This window comes from Syngnathus leptorhynchus, chromosome 1 (genome assembly GCF_054491065.1).
Source record: "Syngnathus leptorhynchus isolate UIUO chromosome 1, UIUO_Slep, whole genome shotgun sequence".
NCBI lineage: Eukaryota > Metazoa > Chordata > Actinopteri > Syngnathiformes > Syngnathidae > Syngnathus > Syngnathus leptorhynchus.
In genome coordinates, this window is record NC_141195.1 from 9,563,883 (window position 1) to 9,585,162 (window position 21,280).

Consider the following 21,280-nt stretch of genomic DNA (forward strand, 5'->3'; position numbering starts at 1 on the left):
AACAATATGCAGAAATGACACATGTGTATTTTGAATATTTGTATTTATTAAATGAAGTGATTTTCTTTCACAGGCGATTCCGGCGCCAGGATGTGAGGAATGGTGATCCTAACACTCTTTGCTCAGGAGGTAACAAACCTAACTTGATCAGAAGAATGCAATCTCCATCACAGGTAATCAAGTAGTGTTTTGTCTTTTCCCTTTCGCCGCAGATCACCATCATCACCACATCGCCGAGAAGAAACTATACGGAGTCGAAGGAAGCAGCACCTTCTTGGAATGCATCCCCAAATCTCTTCAGGCCCGAGTCACCTGGACTTTTCAGAGACAACGAGACAAGCCACGAGAAGAGGTAAGAATGTCAAATTTGATTGAGTCAACATACAGATGGTGAGAAACCTCTGACTGTTGACTCCATTTTTTTGTGTGCTTTTAATTGTTATTTCGAATGAGTTCCACATCTTCCTAGTACAAGATAGTGAAATAGAAGAAGGTATTTCAGCTTGTAATATTATCCGGTCACAACATTGAACAGGTGAACAATTATGATTACAAACACGCCATGAAATACAGGATAATCGCTCGGGGTTATTTTATTATTTTTTTTTAAACACATCAAACAGTTGGGCCTTTGCTGGACTTGCTCAAAAGAGGAAAAAACAACAACACATTATATCCAATCTGACAAAAAGTAACAAGCCACTTCCAGGTAGAAGTCTCAAAAAGGTTGAAGATTCAGATCAAGTCTTTTGACATGTGCAAGAAATAGTGAATGAATGAATGAATTCACGAGACCGATTTGACTTTGTCCCTCATCCCATTTCTAGGTGCGTCTAGATGATCGTATCTTGCAGACAGAGAGAGGCCTCCTTATTCGTCGTGTCCTGAGGAGGGACATGGGTGTTTACCAGTGTCACGCCATGGAACACGGCTTCACCCAAACCCTCTTGGGCATCACTTTAGATGTCATCCAGTCCTCTTCGTCTAACCTGCCCTCCGAGGCCCCTTCCAGAGCGGAGCCTCGCAGCGGGGGAGGGCCCCTAGTGGCCAACCCGAAGCTTTGGTATCGGGACTTTATGCAGCTGGTGGACCATCCAAACCTGAGCACAGTGGACCAGATTTGCGAGCAGGTTTGGGCCCGCCGGAATCCCGCCGGTGCCATAATGGAGAAAAAGGTTCCCGGTTCAGGGAGGGACTCCATACCACCTGGCCCGTCCGTCCGGCCCGCTAATAAGAAGTGGAAGCATCTCCAGGAGTTGAGGAAGGGGAGGAACCGCCGAACCCACGATGGAAAGCAGATCCCTCGGGCTCCACGGAGCGCGGGGGAGTAACACCAACAAGTGGGCTTGGAAGAACTGATTCAAGTAGAAGTTGAGAAAGGGACTGAGACAGCTTTTGGAGGAGTTTACACATGCAGACACACACATACACATGAATGAGCACACAAACACACACAGCACGCACACACACACTGCGCCTCCTTCATCGTGTATATTTATCTGTGGAGTTCCTTGCATGTGTTCATTCATCCTGCACGATGACATGACAATGTGCCATTATTGTAGTTGAGTGTAAACCACAACCATTTGATAGCTACTGTATAAATCAATGTACACTCGTTTCTCAGTACTTTTACTATGACGGACAGCGGGCCACATTGTTGGTCTATGACCTCGAGACAAACTACATGTCATTAGAATCTATTAGTGAACTCTGTGCCACTCAAGGATCCCGGAAGCCTTCGGGATGAACGCACATCTTTCTTCGCCCCTAAAGACATGACAAGAGGTGTAGATTGGGAGACACAACTGGAATATACTTCTACAACTGGAAACACACAAGTGCATGCGGAAAGATGGACTACTTCATGTGATGGTCTCACGAAACTCTTTCAGCTTTTCCTTTTGTTTTGTCACACTGCATATTGACATTATTAGATTGGGGGAAGCGTAGTAGCAGGGGACACACTGGCACAAAATGAAAAACAACTGTCACATGTGTCCAGTTGGTAATGATGTGAAACCACGACAGAGTGTGAAACGAACGGGAAAATCACTGGCTTTTGAACAATGTCCAAATTTGTTGTTTATTTTACTTCTAAAAGAGTGAATCTATGAGGAGTATAAGGGCCACACTAGGGTGAATAAAACTGGTAAGTCTGCCTCTTATTTGAGAGGTACTACTTGGTTTGATTATCTGGTCCAGCCCCATGTGCGACTTTGCGTCTTACTCGGAGAGCCTCCCCCACGTCATCATATTGCTGCTATATGTCCACCATATTTGTAGTTTACTCATGACGTTACTCCATTAGGATTTGCCCTTTTTGATGTGGCCCTTCTACTCCTCATTAAGCGTATGCTACCTGGGCAAAGGTACACGTGGTTGTTACATGTCAAAGGTGAAAATTAAGAAAATGTGGAGGTTTTTTTTTCTTTTTTTGTAGAAATTACAACTCCCACTCCTCTGTTGATAAAGTCCAAAGTCACTGATATCGGATCCCGGACAAAGATGAGGTTGCTCCTCCACACCAAACGGGTCCATGCATGACAGTCTTCCATTAAGACGGAATCATACAATTTTCCAAAATGGGAATAATTAGCATTAATATTCACAAGGAATTAGTGGTGTGTCTCAATATGTTTTGTCAAAATAGTGTATGACCTTAGTGACAACATCAGGAACCTCACTTTAATTTGATCTTAAATTTTGTTTTAATTATTCTCAAATGAAATATGACTCCCAAGATGACAACTCATGGTTGTGGGTGATAGTACATTATATACATTAACGTTATTATTATTATATTTATGAGTGTGACTATAATTTTATTTTTTATTTTTATTCTAAGCGGTACTTTGTGGCCTCTGTTTTTTCAAATGTTGTTGCATATGTTGATTGTGATTAATTAAAAAAAGTTGCAAATCATATTTGAACTCAGTGTATCATACTTTGGCATCTCCCAACCTCGGAGGTCCTCGACCTTTGCAACTGCGACATTGACGTAGCATAACCGAGGCGCGAGAGAACTGTCTACTATATGTTGTCCCACACTGCTCTCTAGTGGCCGTCGTGTGCTGGATCAGGAGCCCTCCAGTATTTTCACACACCTAAAACTCAAATAACACGAACATTTTCTTTTAATTAATAAAAGAGTTATTGTCACTAAGAGTTATGGAATATGGGTTATATTCTTCTACTTATTCTTCTTCATATTATTATTATTATTATTACTATTATTATTATTATTATTATTATTATTATTATTATTATTATTATTATTATTATTAGTAGTAGTAGTAGTAGTAGTAGAAGTAGTAGTAGTAGTAGTAGTAGTAGTAGTAGTAGTATTAATAGTAAAAGTAGTAGTAGTAGTAGTCGTAATTTTTTAGAGTTTCAAAAATCCTTGTTTGAAGCCCTAACCCTAGTTTGAAACTATAACCCTAGTTTTAAGAGCAGGGTCTAAATTTACAATTTAACTATTATTTCAAACTCTGGTTAGGGTTCTATACTATGGTTATGTTTTTTCTCTATAATTTCAAATAAGGGTTAGGGTTCAAAAGTAGGGTTTGAAACTAGGGGTTAGGGTTTTAAACTAGGGTTTCAAACTCAAGTTAGGGTTTCAAACTGGGATTTCAAACAAGGCTTAGAGGTTTGCTGTAAGTTTTCAAAGTAAGGTTAATATTTAAAAACAAACATTAAATTTAGGGTTAGACATTTAAGTTAGTATTTCAAACTCTGGTTAGAGTTCTAAACTAAGGTTAGGGTTCAAACTTGGGTTAGGGCTCCAAAGTAGGGTTTGAAACTAGGGGTTAGGGTTTGAAACATGGAGTTGGGGTTTCAAATTAGGGTTAGGGTTTCAAAGTCGAGGTTTAAACTATGGTTAGGTTTTCAAAGTACAATTTCAAACTAGTGATTGGGGTTTCAACACAAGATCTATAACTAGGCTTCAGGTTTTGATGTTGGGTTAAAAATTAAGGTTAGAAATTCAACCCCCACCAATGGTTCAGAAACATTTGTTCTTCTCATGCTGCAGTAAACAACACCTTATAAAAACAATATGCTGAAGACAACATCTGCTTGGGGAAGTGCTTGTATTTGTTAGAGTTTTATGTCTGGTTTGTCTAATAAATAAAATGTTGTATTGCGACTGGAATGGATGTCAACAAGTACAGCTGAGATGCCATAAAAGCTGTGACACGCAAGGAACTGTTTCCTTTCAGATGAGAGGAACTGAACACAAATCAAATCTACTTTGCTTTCTTTCCCATGAGATTTCTGTCTCATATTTATTATTTTCCTTGAAGCAATCTATTGTTCCACTTTCACTCTTTTCTATCATTTGTACTGATTCAAGATTTGTGTCAACATTTCTTTTTTGTTACTAGCTTTTAACACTTCCATGACCATTAAGCTAACTTGTTGTTAATCATAGTTGTGACCACAAGGTGCTCGGTGCCAGCCTTGAAACCAGTGATGGACACTGGACACGAGCGATAAAGGTGAGAGGAGTGCTCCAGGACTCTGGAGGTCTGGGCCTCCTGCAAATAGCCCTGTACAATCACACAATGACCCTTTGACTCCAAATTGAATTATCATCCTGGAAATAATTTCTAGTCATGGCCAAATCAATAGGGTGTTTGCTTTGGTGGCCTGATGTGGATCAAAATGGATGGCTGGGAAGTGTGAGTTAAAATATGATTTTAGAAATGTGCTCCCCTGTTATGATACTGCATATTTTATTTCATCAAGACTATTTTACAGATATAGCTTGATCCCAGATCATTGACAAGACTTTAGCGAAACTGATCCGTTTGACCTCAAGAAAAATAGTCCCTGATAAATAGGCGCCTTCCAATGAAGTCAAATGTCTCTTAAGCGTCTCTCTCTCCCCTTTGCTCAGCTTTCCCCCATTGGTAGATTAATCATCATTAGTCAATGTGGAGCCTGTAAATCTGTGACTTGCTCCCTGAGGGTTGGCTTGGCATTCCTGAATCTTAGACAGTCAAACATAAAACGCTGCACTGCTTAATTGATTTCCTCCCACAGTCTTGAGTTTGTAGCGATTGAAACCATAGAACAGAGGAACCCAGCCTTACATGGGCAGTCCAGTCAGGAAAGTCTTATCTGAAGATATCTATAGAAACGGTTCAGTCCAGTTTGTAGTAATTCACTGTTAAGAGAACAGCCTTGGGAAGTAGCGCTTAATCATATCATTAATCAGTCAGGAGTTGGACAAAAGCCCCAAGTTGTCCCTGTATCTTAACTCTTCATCTTATCAAGACATTTTCGAAGATTTTCTGCTTTCTGCTTGGTGGGAACAATCTAGTCGAATGCATTTTTTGGTTGCAGCATTATTTCAGTGCCACAGTGCACAAAGAAAAGTCCATAAAGGTGTGAAAAGTTTGATTTTTACTGTCCAAATAGTGTTGCAAAAACAATAAGTACGGTGCTACATTGAAATATGTCTGCAATTTGGGTTTTTCAATTTTAATTCCATCTATCCATCCACAGTATCAATGAATGCATCTCTTTATGGAGGTATTAAGAATTAAAATCTTTATTGTCATTCAACAGTGTCCAACAACATTGTGGCTTTTAAGGTAAAATTTTGGAACATTTAACAAACATGTGCTTGCGTGTATTACGCTACTGAGGTACACAGTTCCATTTGCCCCAAATTTTCAGATAAAGTTTATTCAGCCAGTCCCACCTAATAACTGAACAGAAAAATCATAATAGCATATAAGTATGACATGCTTAAAAAGCAAGTAATCCCTCAAATAGCACTTACATACAAAACAGTAAAAGCTCACTATAGTTTATTCACTCATATAAAATCATCACTGTTTGCTTTTGATTCAACAAAATAATGCTCACGTTGAACAGCCATTAAGAGAAAATGGGCTAAATACACAGTAAATTGTGTGTTTTATTTGTGTGTAATATTTTAACAAAATCAAAGATGATCTCAACTTTTTTTCCCACTAATACCACAACATCTGACAGAGTACAGTAATTCTTTGAACATACACAAATGCTGTGCTGGCTAAATGCACACGAGCAGTTCTTACAACAATATGCATTTATCAATTCTCAAGCATGTGTTCACAAATCACAGACGGCTCGAGCATGCTTCTATCTTGTAACACCAAACAATTAGGGACAGCAAATGTGTGGTCGTTGCATTCTATTATATACACTGTATTAATTTCCACATGACCACAAATAATTGTGAAAAGTGAATTTTGACCACAAAGGCTTGTTTTTGTTTATTCTTTGTTTTGTTAATATTGTTCTCACTCTTAATTGCACATTTTCTCTCTTCACCATCTGCACCTTTTCCAGGCTTTTGATTGGCTAAAAGGCCTGACTATCCTTCAGCACCACCTGTTGCATTGTAATGCACTAGCCTGCAAATGCATTCTCAAAGACAGTCATTTTTTTTTCAATTGATGAAGATAGATATTTTTGAAAGGTTGCTAGGGTTAAAAAAACACACTATTCTGTTCTTTTAAAAATAACTAACTTCAAAAGCTCTACTAGCTAAAGACTGTATTCAAAGGAGGGGGGGAAAGACCATCAGTAATGTTGGGCTGTTGCTTTAGGTGCAGGGGATATAATTTAACAACTGCCACACAATTATGACACATTTTTAAGTGAAACATTTTTTTGCAGTTAGGCTCGTTTCATAACACCACATTTTATCTTTCACCATCCTCCTCTCAAGGAGCCTTCCCCCCAACGGACTAATATTTGCAGAGAAAACACCTTAATTGGAGTCTAATAGTGAGCCTCAACATCCCCTAGACAAGAAAAATAAACATTCGCGTGCCAAACGTGCTTTAGTGCGCTTGTATGTTGGTGAAAAAAATTATGCGCCTTAAAATGAAAAATTGTATGAATGACAGAAATTTCAAATACATCATGCTTATATTATTATTTTGCCATTTCCACTTGGAGTCTTTTAGGTATACAATAAAATGAGAGGGCTTCCAGATTGGCGCATTTTTCCATATATACACATTGACACATACGTAAGTTGTAACTATCGCAATGAAAGCATGTGAGGGGCGCTGCACTCGACGTTTCTGATGATGTCATGTCTACTTGTCCATGAGAGAAACAACACATATAAATATTTCTGTTAATCATCAACATTCCGGAAACGTTTTCAAGAAAATGGAATTATTATGACAATCTCTAATGTTGACTGAAAACAATTAAGATCATTCCACAATTGACATTTCAAAGGTTTGTTTAATCCATGGATTTAAAAATAACTAATGGAAAGCAAGACAATGTAGACTATTATTTATCATTTGATTAGTTTTGGATACTTGTCCTGTCATCAAAGTGTTAATCTTATGTCATACTCCTCCCACCTTGCGTACCATACTGAACCAAACAAGCGGGCCACATTTTTTTCCTTGATGAAGTGAATTACTTCCAGCTTTAGTAAATGGATTAGTGAAGGATTTCCAGTTCTAGCGCCTCTCGTTGAATGGCAAGTTCAGTGCTAAGCAGCGAAAACAAAGCAAAGTGCTCATAATCTGTTGAACCATCAACATGTCGTTTCTGTGTAGCTTTCAATCTTAGCTAGCTGAGCTAATGATGTCAGTGTTTGGGGGTTAACCTAAACACAACTCGAACTACAAAGTGAAGATGTGAAGGGCTGAAATGGGTCTAATGTTGGTCAAGTTGGTAAAAAAGGGTTTTGTCCGTCATTAACTTCTGATGCAATCTAAGTTTGAAGTCCTTAGTTTTGTTACAGACATCATCAAAATATGTATATTTGAAACATTGTCACATTGTCTCCATCTCATCATTAGGTTGAGGCCAGGTCCTTCCTGCAGACAACTTGTCCAATCTATATTTGGGGAGTGATAAGCAGAACAAGCATCTACCACTCTACCATCTACCTTCTTACAAACTGAGCTCCAACTAAGCTGGTCCCCCTGTCTCCAATTTTCTCCTTTAGTTCTCCATTACTCCTGCCGTGCACTGAGATCCCGCGGCGTCCGGTTCCGCTCACCAGAACTCTTGCTGCGGGCCTTCCTGGCGCTCTCCTGGGCCTGCCGATACTTCTCCACCATGCTCTTGTGCTTCCTCCTCAGCTTCTCGTTACACCACATCCTTTCGCAGTACTCCTCCACGTGGGGCAGGTTGGACGGGCCGATGGTCTGCATGATATCCTTGAACCACATACGCGACTGGCCGATCGGACTCAATCTGTTGTACGAGCTACAAGGCATCCAGTTCTTGTAGCCTCCGGTCGATCTGTCTTTGAGTAGGTCAGAGAGGCCAGTGTTGTCCCGTACCATCAACTCATCCAAGGTGTCGCCCTGGAGGACTTCAAGGGTGAGTCGGGCGAGGGTCTGGGTGAAGCCATGCTCTCTGGAGCGGCAGATGTAGATGCCCGCATCCTGGCTGAGGAGGCGACGGAAGAGGAGGCCCTGCTCTGTGGACATGACCCGATCGTCCATCTTGACCTGAGTATGGCAGAGAGATCATCAGTCGCGATGTATTCTTACACTCTTTTGGGTTTTGTTTCCCGTAACCTCATTGATTAACTTTTCAGGCCCTGTTCTCGACGATCATTGGCTGGTCTTCACATACGATCACGCGCCATTTTTCTAATGATAAGCAACAGATAAAGAGGGTGCGAGTAAAATGAGCAATAAAATTTCAATGCAGGCCAGACCAAACGAGAATCTACCAATAAATCTGTTAACATTCCATTTCTTTATTCTCCCAGCCTCCATATCTCACTCTTGTGGTTCTATTCTTTCATACTCATCGTTCTCTCTTGTATGTATCTCAAGCTCGTATTCAATACTTGTCCTACAGTGCCAACACAAATACAGCAGCCTTGTCAGCGGCCCAGTGTTTATTTGAAACTGAGAGGGGTGCTAATGCCTCATACGGTTGACTGAGGCGCTCACTTTGAATGATCACTGTGGGCGTGACCAGATCATGTTCTAAGCAATGCCTCATGTGCCACCACCTTTGCAGTGAATTTAACTCTTCATGGCATATGGTCAATAGTCTCAAGCAAGACATTGTTTATTAAAAGAGAATTGTGCTTTTAAATATAATTGCTCTCTTTCACTCATGTGTCAAAACACTGCTGAATGAGTCAAGCACGTGGCGACATTGCACACCCATCTCGGATTTAAGGGCAATCGCGTGCCAGAAATTACATGCCCCCCCCCCCCACTAAATCTTTGCTACTCCTCTTGGGCCTCTTCCTTCCTGCCATCATATGAGATTAACTAGAAGGACTGACATTTACCTCCCCGGCAAAGCAGCCTGACACGATGTGTATAAGCATCTTGTTTCCTCAGTTTGCAATAGTGGGCCAATTTATTCCCTCGGAGGCCTGAAGAAATCCTTTCCTCAAAGAGATTTAAAACAATGCCAATTCAGGAAATGGCCAATTGTTTGTGGTTTATGGCAAGGATGATGGAGGACCGCATACGTTTTCCGATGGCTAGGCGGTAAACAACACCCTGTAAAATTCATCTCACCTCTTCCTTGCGGTCATCACGCTGAACCAGCCAGATGACAGAAGCTTGAGGGGAGCGAGGAACGCATTCCAGAAAAGTGCTGTTGTTCTCAGCGCCGTACACCACCCGATCCTCCATCTCCTCTAGGTCCTCTGATTCCAAGCATAAATATTTGCAAATGTTGTTAAATATAGGAGCCTTGGTCTAGTGGTGACTTATAGTTGAGGTGGCACGTACCACTGAAATTCTGGTCCAAACACTGCAGCACCGGGTTTCCGTGTCTGATGTCCTGCCTTCGGAAGCGGCGTTTACTGTTGGGGACGTATCGAGCGCAGGACGAGCCATCCCAGGCGCAGTAAGGGTCTCTGGCCAGGCAACACTCGGCACAAGCCTTGCCGTACGTCTCACAGCGATGAAGCTTCACCAGAGCCACGCCGGCTGGGGAGCCCACATAGAGCGCTTGCTGATGAGCAGAGAAAGGGAGGTTTTCAAGGTTGGGGATGATTTGATCGCAGGATTAGTTCTGAAATCCATACTGAGAGGTTTCCAAATCAATTCAAATTTAAGAGAGGATGTGATGAAAAGCAGATGTGAACTTACTCTTTTGACTGATATGTCCATTGATGTAATTGAAGTTGGCACCTGCAATGATGACATGAATGCTTTAGCGTGAGGTAAGTAAAGCTTACAGTGCATTTTATTAAGAACCAATGTGGTTTTATGGAGCAATAAGCACTAAGACTAATTGAAATGAAACGCACTTTAAAAACTTGAAGCTCCTCCAATGTGACCTCTTCTGTTTCCAGACTATTTCCTCCATGAAGGGCGATGACCTTTAACACCGTACCGATGTCTTAAAAAGAAACAAACACATCAGTTAAGTTCTGGGCTTCATTCAGTCAAAACAAATATTTCTGGCCAGCTGAAAAACAATTTTTACCCGTGCTGATGAACATGACGTCATACTGCCCGTCCTCCGCCTCAACACGGTCCACCACGATGTGTTTGAGCCTGTAAGGAACGTTTGCCTTGGCGAGCACAGGTTGGCGTAAGGCGGGTTGTACCGGCCGCCACATCAGCGGATGGCTGCGGGCAAACTGGAGCACATAGTCGGGGAAGTCTTTGGTGCTGCCAAACTCCCTGCCGGGCTGGTTGGTGATTTTACTGGGACACTGAACAAACACATGAAAAGGCACAATGACTCTAACAAATAATAATAAACTTGTGGTTTATTGATTTTGAGTCGGTGGTCTGTTTTAGATTTCTTTCTGTTAGATAAAAGTATTTCCATGCCTTCGTGCCAACGGCGCTCATCCGTGTACGCCTGGCACAAAAGATTGGGTGTGGTTACAAAATCTTATAGAAGACACAAACCAGTTGGAATTGCTATGTAATTTAATACTCGCCTGATGTAACAGCATTTTTTAGTCAATACTGTCAATGAATGTGAGCGTTTGTCTGGCCCTGATGTCCTGTGATTGACTGGCGACCAGTCCAAGTTCAACAGTAGTCTTCCTTTTTCCATAAGTCAGCACCGATAAGTGCTAGTAGTCTTGACCCAGGATTGAAAATAAATGGATAAATGATTGTATGAAGTCTCCATGTGTGCAAACAAAATAGTTTGTCAGCAAAAAAATAAGGGCCTTTTTTTAACAGCCGTCATTGCTGACATTCCACTGGCTTATTCCTTGGCAAAGCTCTAAAACGTGCTCTTCTCCTCCATTTGATTTTTTTTTTTTTTGCGGCTTGAGGCTGTGGCATGTCCATCATATCTCCTTATTCAGCCGTCAAAAGCCAGCAGCAATGAAAAACAGACGGCCCACATTCCGTTTTGTATTCATTCCAGAAAACTTTGATTAACCTGTTTATCTTGGATGCATTAGCGTCTTTCGGTGAACTCGCTGTGGTGCACAGACAACTTTGATTCAACAGAAGGTTCGCGTTATACTTCATTATTCTCCAATTATGTCAAAGTGAACAGTTTTTTTTCTGTCATGGCTAATAATTCTAGAGCACTTTTAATAAATATTAATCTTATTTTCATTCATTTACCTCGATCAGAAAATGGTACCAATTAACTGATGTAAGAATGTACTTCTCATTCATAGTTTAGAATTTTGTAGATTCTTTTTAAACTTTATAATAAAGATTTGTAACTCTACTTTGTTTTCTTACATTTTAATTGACTAATTGTCTACTGCTTAACTTGTTAAGGGTCACTGGTGAGCTGACCCAGCAAATTTTGGCTGAGGGGTGAATCAGCAGGTACCTATCGACAAAAAACATTGGGCCATACACCTGTGGAGAATCTTCAGTGAAGCAGTCATGCATGTTTTTGGAATGTGGGACACAAGGGAGGGGATTCAAATGGAGGACCTTGTAGCTGTGAAGCCATCATGCTCTCACTAAAAGTGAAGTGAGTTTTAGTTTGACAAATGCGTTCTTATTCAAAAGAAGCAACCCCACTGTAACACTGAAAAATCTGACTTTCTGTATTATGCTTGATTCTAAACGCAGGCTAAAATCCAAATTGTCAAATCCAGCTCTGGTGTGATTTCACAGGATTTTTGTGTTTCCCCTCTTCAACTCTTTGGTCCTTTGACACTTTGTTAATCTGAAAAGTGAATCCACTGGGGTATCTGCAGCTGTGTCTTATAATTCATAGTCCTTCAATGTAGAACCACTTCCAACTCACTTGGCAAACGAGGTGGAACATGTGCCATGTGATTACGAGTTGGTCTGTTTATGTGTTGGAGTTGAAATTACAATGATGTGGTTGACAGCATCTGGGGTGTACAACGTGATCACAGCTGCAACAATATAAGTTGACTTTACCAATACCAAACATTTCTACACCTCATTTGCACTGTAGTATAACCACCCGACACCCAATCAGCACTTCTCACTTCACTACAGTGGCTCTCATATGTACAACTGATATGCTTACACAAGAGCTAAACGGAACATGTCAATTGCTAAATGTGTTGAGAGTTCCACTTCTAGTAGATTTGCAGAAGGAAAATGATTATTGCAGCAATTATTCAATACTTAATGACACATCCAGGCTTCCAACGCTAATCGCTTCTTGTATTTACATTCTTTAGTGAAAGTGGGACATGCAGGTGCTCAAGTGGGTCAAACAAAACTGAGCCATTTCAATTATTCTATCATCGAGAAAGAAGCAAATTTGGCATGTTTTGTTATCACTTTTATTCAAAACAATGTGACTTGAGCTACTTACCACGCCTGGTCTGGGATAAGGGACACGGCCTTCGTAGGGACCCCATTGGTAATCTGGACCTTCTTTATGAGCAAATGGTCCGTTAAAGGCCTCTCTGATATCAGCCATGCGATAAACGCACACAGCAAAACCCTGGAATACATTACTGGCGAGGAGAGGCGGAGAAACTGAGTCAGAGAAAAATGTTTACACTTAGCGTCGAAAACATAAACTTGAAATGTTTTAAGAAACGAAATGTACCTGATAGTGCTAAAGATTGCATAAATATCTGGGTTCCTCTCATCCTTGGTCCTTAGCAAGAAAACATCCTCTGTTTGAGTTGAAAGAAAGGTACAAAGTTAAGGATGGATTCAATTAAGTCGTTCAGTTTGTCGGTCGGTCAATTGTTAGGTTTAGTTTGTCCCACCCAGTTGGTTGAAGTGCGTATCGATGCCATGAGGTCCTGGTACAGAGCAAACCAGTCTGGCTTTGATAAAGGTGCTCCACTTATTCACCAGCACCCTTTGACCTCCAACATCATTCTGCCATGAACAAGAAAACAGACACAAAATATATGAAATGATAAAACACAATTGATTTTGTGAAGCTCCAACAATTTTACAGGGGGAAGAAAAGACTTCATGAACCCTGACAAGACTCAACTAGTCAAGATCAGACAGCAAGTTATTACTGTTATTACAACGATGGGCTAGAGTTTTCCACTTGTTTAATATCAAGACATGTGCAGGCATGTGATGATCATCACCACTCTGCAGGTACATGGTCATTTCCTTGGATCAAAATCGGCACAAAAAGCAATGGCTGCCAAAGGAGCAGAAGACCGTCAGTGAAGAAAAGATGGGGGGGGGGGGGGGGGGGGGCAGTCAGATTGAATGAGGGAGGGGCCATCTTTACGTAGGTCTCACCAGAACAATGAGATCACATCATATTACTCCAGGCTTTACACTGGCTCCAAGAATAACTGGTCTACAAATCTCTGAAAGGCTTACGTTCTGAATTCAATAAATAAATGCTGATGAAATATAAACTCAGTAGGGTTCTGAGACTTGACGTTCAAAGCAGACACGGTGCATCAGGATTGAGCTCCTATGCTCCAGTTTAAATGCTTTTAAAACCAATTTAAAATCTTTTAGAGCATTTCTATGCACTCAAAGGGTTACGTCTTTCTTCTTGCCCAGTCTCCAAGGTATTGCGGTCACTGTGTGAGTATATTTTCATTTATTCTGGTTTGCATACCGATATATTTGTGTGCGCTGCACGTAGCCTGAAAGAATGTAAAAGATCACGCAGAGCGTATTGAGATTGTGGATGTGAAACGTCACAGCTGTGTGTACTTTGGAAGGAGAATGGCTTCATTTTGTTGTAAATATTTTAAAGGTTTTTATATTCCTTTAGGGAAATGTCAACATCTAAAAGCTCACAAGCGAGTTTGGGGTTCTCTCTAGAGTTCTCTTGATCATTGTGTGTCTGTTTCTATGGCTGTGCTCTTGCATGAGCGTGAAACTACACGATATATCACAAGGGAGGTTTTGGCTAACATTTGAAATTTGAGGCCCATAAGGGATCGACCAGGAAAAAAAAAAAAAAAAAAAGAGATCTTGGCTTGGAGTTTACAATTCAAAAATCACTTCCTTTGCAGATGTTTAGTTCCTAAGGGCTCGATGTATCAGGCTTCATACACCTGACCACCGGGTCTTCTTTACTTTACCCTGAATCCACAAGGCAGATGGTTGATTTCGAAAAATGTATGTGGGAAAGAGTCGACAAAAACAAATTCCCATTAAAAAAAATAAAAAATCAGGTCAATTCTGTACAAGGCAGAATAACACAGAAATACAAAGTGATAAAAGTGACTATAAATCAAAATCAATTTCTCCTTGTATTCTCATTGTATTCATTCTGTGCAAAATGATGACATCTTCGATACTGCTGTTGCCTTGGACTGTTTGTCAATCAGTCAAAGAACTGCTCGGGCAACTGAAGCACTCCACCATCAGTTCATGTGCGTTTTGTAGTCAAAGTACTTACCGCACACACTCGTCCAACACGTGTGTGAATGGCCTCCTCTCTGTCTCCGGCTTCGGTGGCCTTCTCGGTGAAGAAGAAATACACTTTATCATCGTCTCTGTCGTCATTGTCTGGAATGAGGTGCGCTGCCACAAACTTCGGGTCTTTAGAAAAGGTTAAAAACAAGAAGATGGTTATTAAAATGAAGGCCATGAAAGTGGGGGTGTACATTTTAGGGATGCACCATCACTACTATGTTTCTTTGAGATTTGTGAAAATGAATAAGACTACTAAAATTACAAGTACTAAAACCTGTTAGCCTTTACAAAGGAGGTTAGATTCTACGGCTTTTCAACAGGAGGTGTAAAAACCACTTATTTCTTCTTGCTCCAATTTAGTTTCAAAATTTGTCCACCAACAAATGAAATATGCATTTAACAATGAAGGAAATAACAAATATTTGTATAGTGTGTACTGTATTCATCGTAATATTTTGTCCTATTGTGTGTTTGTGGATGGCTTACAGGGTTTTGGATTCTTCTTTCGTATGTTGAATACTCAAACTACAGAACTATTTTTTCATTAATAATTCATAATCCGTATAGCTGAGAAATTTAACAAAATTTAAACTAAAATGTCTATCAAATGCTATAAATTCTGATCGTTCATTGTAATTGGACATGTTTATTCATTTATTCCATAGTCAGGGATGTCACACATTTTTGTCAGAGGCCACAATATAGTTCAGGTTTTCTTTGGATGGCCAATATGACTGTGTTTGCGTGAACCCCCCCCAAAAAATATAAATATAATACAAATATAAAATAATACAATAATAATATATAATACATATAATAATATCAAATAATACAAGAAAATATATAATATAACCCCCCCTCATATTATCACACTAAATTGATGAATAATGTTTTGAAATCAGAAGCCAGTAAAAAAAATGTTTTATGTTCAATTATTTTTCTGTTCTTTTGATTAGTATTGAAATAATGCTGGCAACATTTCAAGGATAACAAAGGTAAAGAAAAATTGCATTTTTTTTTTTTTAGAATCATGAAGTGGGCAGACATGATTTCCCTTGGCGGCCCACTTAAAATGAACAGGAGGGCCAAATCTGCCCCCCGGGCCTCGGGTTTGCCACCCAAGATGATGCATTTTTAAGTCTTGTTGGAAGCCTGAGTTTTGCCTTGCTGCAATAAGACAGACTGATAAAACATTACCATGAAGGATTTTATGGTCAGTCTCGGTCCTCATGGTGGAGCGACCTCCCATACTTCTGAAGATCACAGAGTCTCTTCCTAAGAAATCCGCTGTCAGTCCTGTAAATAACTCCCCACCTACACAGAGGGGGAAGGAGGGGAGCACGTGAAACCAAAGCAAAAAGTCAGTCGAGAGGAAGAAGTCTACTGCAATAAGGAAATTGTTGGTGACACTAAACATTGTGCTCCAGGCTTATGACATAGAACTATGGAAGGAAAAAGGAAACTCAGCAGATCCGATACTCCAAAGCCCGCCCTATAGCATACTTTTTGGAGTGCATCCTCTACTGAGACCTAGAGGCAGACTCACTTTACACAACCCTTGGGGGAAAGAAGAAATAAAATACAGAAAATATCCTAAGCAGTCATGTCCAGAGAATTGGAAGCGTTTAGCAACACAGCGTGAGAAACAGCTCTGTTTGTGGGTCATCACATCACCAGAAAATGAAAATCCAGAAGCGAAATCAAAATGGCCTTAGAAACGTCTTCAGTTTGCTCTACCGTCAATTATAAATTCTTTCCTTAAAAAAATGTATTCAAAAACTTTAGAGGAAAAATGGCCTAAATGAAAACCTTTCAATGTTTAAGGTACAATGGTAGCCTACAATATTTCAAATCTGACATAAAACTTTAGATTCGCAGGAAATGCAATCTTGTCAGGAGCTTTTCTTTGTTTTTGAAATTTGATTTCAAAAGATTAGAGAATGTTTACAAAGGCAAAGGTGTAAGGCCTTTCTTGCACTGTAAAGAGATCATTTTCAAAATTTTAAAATTGGAACCATGTTCTTAGCATAGCTCAGATCAAAACAAAGCACACTATGAATTTGTCAGCTAAGTGCAAACAGACTACCAAGGATTGGAAGTTGGCCCACCAGAGGCCAACAGGTTGATGCTTGGATTTCTAAAAGACATTTGGGTCAAAGGCTAGTGATTGGCGAATCTGACTGGGGTTGAGGAAAAAAAAACAACAACGAGGGATTACCCTCCAGAGAAATACACTACCTGATCTTAATTTACAAAGCAGAATCCCGACTACAAGTAATATAGGTCCAAAAAGACGAATCCAATTGTATATAATCAAGCATATAACTGCATACAACATTGCCCGAATAAATCTCAGACAACCTGGAAATGTGTTTACCTGTCTTCGCCCACATGCAGCGCAAAGAGTAGACAGACTCACTATATTCACAAATGTAAAAGGATCCCAGACTGCAAGAGCATGTCCAATGCACTTAAGTGCTGAGTAAGCTTTCCTCCACCACTCGCACAAAAAAAAAAAAACCTACATCTTTGTATAACAATGGACCTCATTCTCCAAAGGTTCTTACAAATGAATGGTGATTTTCTTACTCATTCATCATCAAATATGAGAATGCTAACACTGCAATGCTAACACTGCACTTCCTTCTGGTGCTACTATTTTAGAAACCTATTCACACCACTTCCTGTATAATACCACTTAGTAGACTGACGATAACTTTAGGATCACCACAGAGCCACAGCACTCAGGGCAGGCTTTCCCATCATGCTTTTATTTAATGTGTTATTTTGTAGGACGACAAAGAGCCCCTCCTCCCCCAAACAAACAAACAAACAAACAAACAAACAAACAAACAAACACGTGTTTCCGTCAGTCAACAGCAAAACACTGACGAACTGAGAAGGTCGTTCGGTACTGACCCGGTTAACGACAATTTTGGTGATGGACTAAACCTCCTTCTGTCAGAGCTGCATCTGTCGGTTTATCTAAGTTTTCTGTGAGTCATCATTTGTCAGCAAAACGAGAGTCCATCAGTGACGGACTGATGGCCTTTCTAGCAGTACTATACAATGGTCTGCCTGTATTGGTCATTTGTAAAAAAGAACATGAACGTACCACTGAACGTGCTAGCAAAAGGAAGGCTGGGGTCATGTGGGACCCTACCTCGTCCATTCTCCACATTTTTTGGGTCCATGGTGAAGACATGCTGTGGGAGATACAAACAGAGTTGAATTGGTCAGTTTTGATTGGTCCTTATATCATGATATATCATCCACTACACGTATGTATAGTGTACAGTAGGTTTTATTTTGCAAAACTCAATGGCCAGTTTATTACTGTCAATGGAAACAAAGCTGTTGATCAAACTTAATCTCTTGAGAAGAATATATTCCTCTTTCTTTGTGTTCTTATGTGCACACAAACACACTCTTTTGGGTCTTTCTGCCCCTCCTCTGAACTCTGTCTGTCTGAGAATGAAGATGCCGTCTGAGAAATAAGGAAGTGTGGGATCCATGGAGCAGCCAGAGTTCAGATGAGTTTCCCACCCATTTCCCAATGAAGATCAGCCCTGAGCTCAACTTTTTACTGAGGAGTGAACAAGGTCATAGAAGAAGAAAACAAATAAATACAGCCTCAACCAAAAGAAACAGTTGATAATATATGTAAAAGACGATTGCGTTAGGCCCATTAATATTCTGTCAATATGCTTTTTTTTTGGATCTACTAAATATGTTTATTATGTTTGTTGTCTATTAGGTTTCAAGCATTATAACTTAACTGTGACTGAACAAGTATTTCTAAAATATTCATCATTTAAGATGCTACACTTTCTTTAGATGCACAAGAAGTTATTCTACAGTAAAATGTCAAACAAAGCACCAAACTGCTCACATTTTAGAAATATAGCGTAATTAGCTTTGCACGACAACAATGTACTGTATGTTACTAGACGTTACCTAGATTTTTTGGGGGGGAAAATTTGGAAAGTATGTTCAGTAAAACCTTGAAGGTCGAACACAATGCATTCCAGAATATAAGTTGATTCCCAAATTTGAAAACATTTCGTATGAATGGATATAACAAGCACAAATCCATTTTACGTGTCAGACCATCACATTACAAAACCTCAATAATGAGAGATGATGACAGGATGCAGTTAATTGTATTTAACTTCAAATATTCTTCACAGGCGTGTAAATTACTCTTAACCACTGTTCAAGCATTAAATCTTGTGACTTTGCATTGTGTATGATAAAGCTGGAATCTTTGTGTTTACTTCATATGACATCCTCTCGTCCTTGCCTCATGGTTTTCTTACCACCCCAAAATAGCCACAAAGCAAAACAATCCTTTGATACTAATGCATGCTGAAGGTTCGACCCCTTAGGTTTTGTGCATCTTTGGTAGCACGTCTTCCTCAATAGACTTGGTCAAATTCCAAACTGTCATCGACATTGTTGTCTGCGTTGCCTGTGCGTCACTTATTTTGAGTCCAATGCATTCATGTCCCCCAAGAAGGATGGTGAAAGGATATAGGAGCAGCCCTCATGTTTGATACAAGGCCACGTTATTAATTGAGGTGTCCTCCAAATGAACTGTGAGTGTCTCGGCCTCCGTTTATTGAAGAGACAATGGACTATTGTGAAGGGAAGGGTGAGTCTTCCACCCTGAAGAGTAATCACAGGGTGCATGATGACATTCGAGTCTGCTTTATAAGAATAATGGGAAATTTACTCATTTAAATACATTTCGTTGATATGGGGAACAGCCCTCAGATACACGCTACATTCACCGTTGGCTGCACCATTGTTGAGTGACAACAGATGATGTCATCTTGGCAAAGTTTGAGTACACTAAATTTGCCCTCTTGTAACAGCGTTATAAATCACGTTTCCAAGTCGGTGTGTGCTTACTTCAGTTATCTGGAATGCGTCATATAGCCACATTTCTACCAATTTAGTCCACCACGGTATGATTTCGTGATCTGGCTTGTGTTTACGGGGCAAATTGTGGAGGTGGGATAGTGGCAGCTGCGCCAACTATGTAAATAACGTTACATCACTGCGTAGCAACGCAGTGGAACGTGTGAATGAATGAATTCAACATAAAGGTCAGAAAGTAAACAAAGGGTGGCAATGAAAGACAACAAACATTTGGGGTCTTTCCCTTCCTTGTTCTATACTCTATCCATCACACATTCAACTGTGTTTTAGCTCCGCCCTCAATTAACTTGCATGGCTTTTGACAAGTGAGAGGAATTTGGCGCACACAGAGAAAACCCACATAAGCACGGGGTGACTTAAAAACCCCAACTCCAATTTCTTTCCTCACAAAATATATTCTCAGGTTCCCCACAAAATTATTAGTGGTGTGTGTGTGTGTGTGTCGGGGGGGGGGCATTTCATAGCACTGTCATGCAGAGAAATGGTGCAGCTGATTCCGTTTGGGCAAACACCGCCAAGACAAACACACTCAAGTGCTGACGAGCTAAAAAGCAGTGCTATTTTTTTCTTTGCCAAGCACAGCATATCAGGGACCACCAGTATCATTTAAACAAGTGATTGCTGACACACACACATTATGGAGGTAGTCGTCTGTTGCCCTGAAGGGGAGCTATGTCAAATCCACTACACCTGATTGAAAAAAATGATTTCTGCAAAAGTCAAACATATGGATTGTATGCATCACCACAGTGACGTTGGGATGTGTTTGACTGCCCAGTCAAACAATGGCGCACTGTCTGCCTTGCAAAAGCGCTGGAAGCTCTTTTCTAATTTAATCTTTCAATGCTTGTACAAACATTGCCGTCTTTTGGAATGAAAGACAGACTACAGACTTTTTTTTCAAAAGCAATGTTTAAAAAATCTGACAGAGAAACGATGAGGTAGATTTTAGATCTGACAAAGTCTAGACAGAGTCAATGTAGACTATGGTTATTTACAATACACAAGAGACAGTATGCACAAAATTTTATTTAGAATGTGCATGCGTGTGTTCTTATCTCTGTTTTATTTTGCAGGAATTGTTTATTTTCACATCACCGCATCACTATCGTCAATCTTCAGGACTTCAGACACAGGTTTATTGCTCTAATTATTCTCTTTGAAAAGCAATAAACATACCTACAAAGAACTACAATGGAGTCATGGTTTAACTAGCCCAAAATCTCGCACTCCAATATTGGTGACACGCTAAAATCATAACAGTGTTTCAACGTCGAAAGAGTGCGACCTCGAGCCACCGCAAAGAGAACGACGCCATGAGAAATACACAATCAGTACATGTAAGTCTGACCCGTACAGAGATGAAACGACTCGGGGGCTAAAGTTCATCCCACCCAGAGTCCAGTTGGACCGCTACTAGCCTCAGTTCTCTCCAGAGGTCAGGCAAACAATGTGGTGTGTATTCTACGCCAGTTAACGACTGGTCAAATAAACGCAGCCACTCCCCGTGGGAGGGAGTGTTCGTACCGACTACCTGATGCTGA

The 21,280-nt window shown here is 40.3% G+C and overlaps 2 protein-coding genes across 3 annotated transcripts in view; one reads left to right on the forward strand and one right to left on the reverse strand.

Moving 5' to 3' along the window:
• sema3b (sema domain, immunoglobulin domain (Ig), short basic domain, secreted, (semaphorin) 3B) overlaps positions 1-2,895 on the forward strand; it is a 46,544-nt gene extending 43,649 nt beyond the window's left edge. For both annotated transcript variants that reach the window (XM_085910130.1, XM_085910139.1), the window contains exons 16-18: positions 74-129; positions 213-352; positions 828-2,895. In XM_085910130.1, the coding sequence (XP_085766256.1) occupies positions 74-129; positions 213-352; positions 828-1,331 (700 nt within the window). In that variant the 3' untranslated portion in view covers positions 1,332-2,895. The remainder of the gene's footprint in view (positions 1-73; positions 130-212; positions 353-827) is intronic.
• A 2,646-nt stretch (positions 2,896-5,541) lies between these two features.
• Positions 5,542-21,280, reverse strand: part of sema3g (semaphorin 3G) — a 37,219-nt gene continuing 21,480 nt past the window's right edge. Inside the window, exons 5-16 of the mRNA XM_085912478.1 lie at positions 17,908-17,998; positions 15,990-16,106; positions 14,776-14,918; positions 13,154-13,268; positions 12,988-13,057; positions 12,748-12,892; positions 10,447-10,678; positions 10,268-10,359; positions 10,107-10,148; positions 9,744-9,969; positions 9,528-9,658; positions 5,542-8,489 (exon numbers count right to left, since the gene is read on the reverse strand). Of these exons, the coding sequence (XP_085768604.1) occupies positions 7,986-8,489; positions 9,528-9,658; positions 9,744-9,969; positions 10,107-10,148; positions 10,268-10,359; positions 10,447-10,678; positions 12,748-12,892; positions 12,988-13,057; positions 13,154-13,268; positions 14,776-14,918; positions 15,990-16,106; positions 17,908-17,998 (1,908 nt within the window). The 3' untranslated portion in view covers positions 5,542-7,985. The remainder of the gene's footprint in view (positions 8,490-9,527; positions 9,659-9,743; positions 9,970-10,106; positions 10,149-10,267; positions 10,360-10,446; positions 10,679-12,747; positions 12,893-12,987; positions 13,058-13,153; positions 13,269-14,775; positions 14,919-15,989; positions 16,107-17,907; positions 17,999-21,280) is intronic.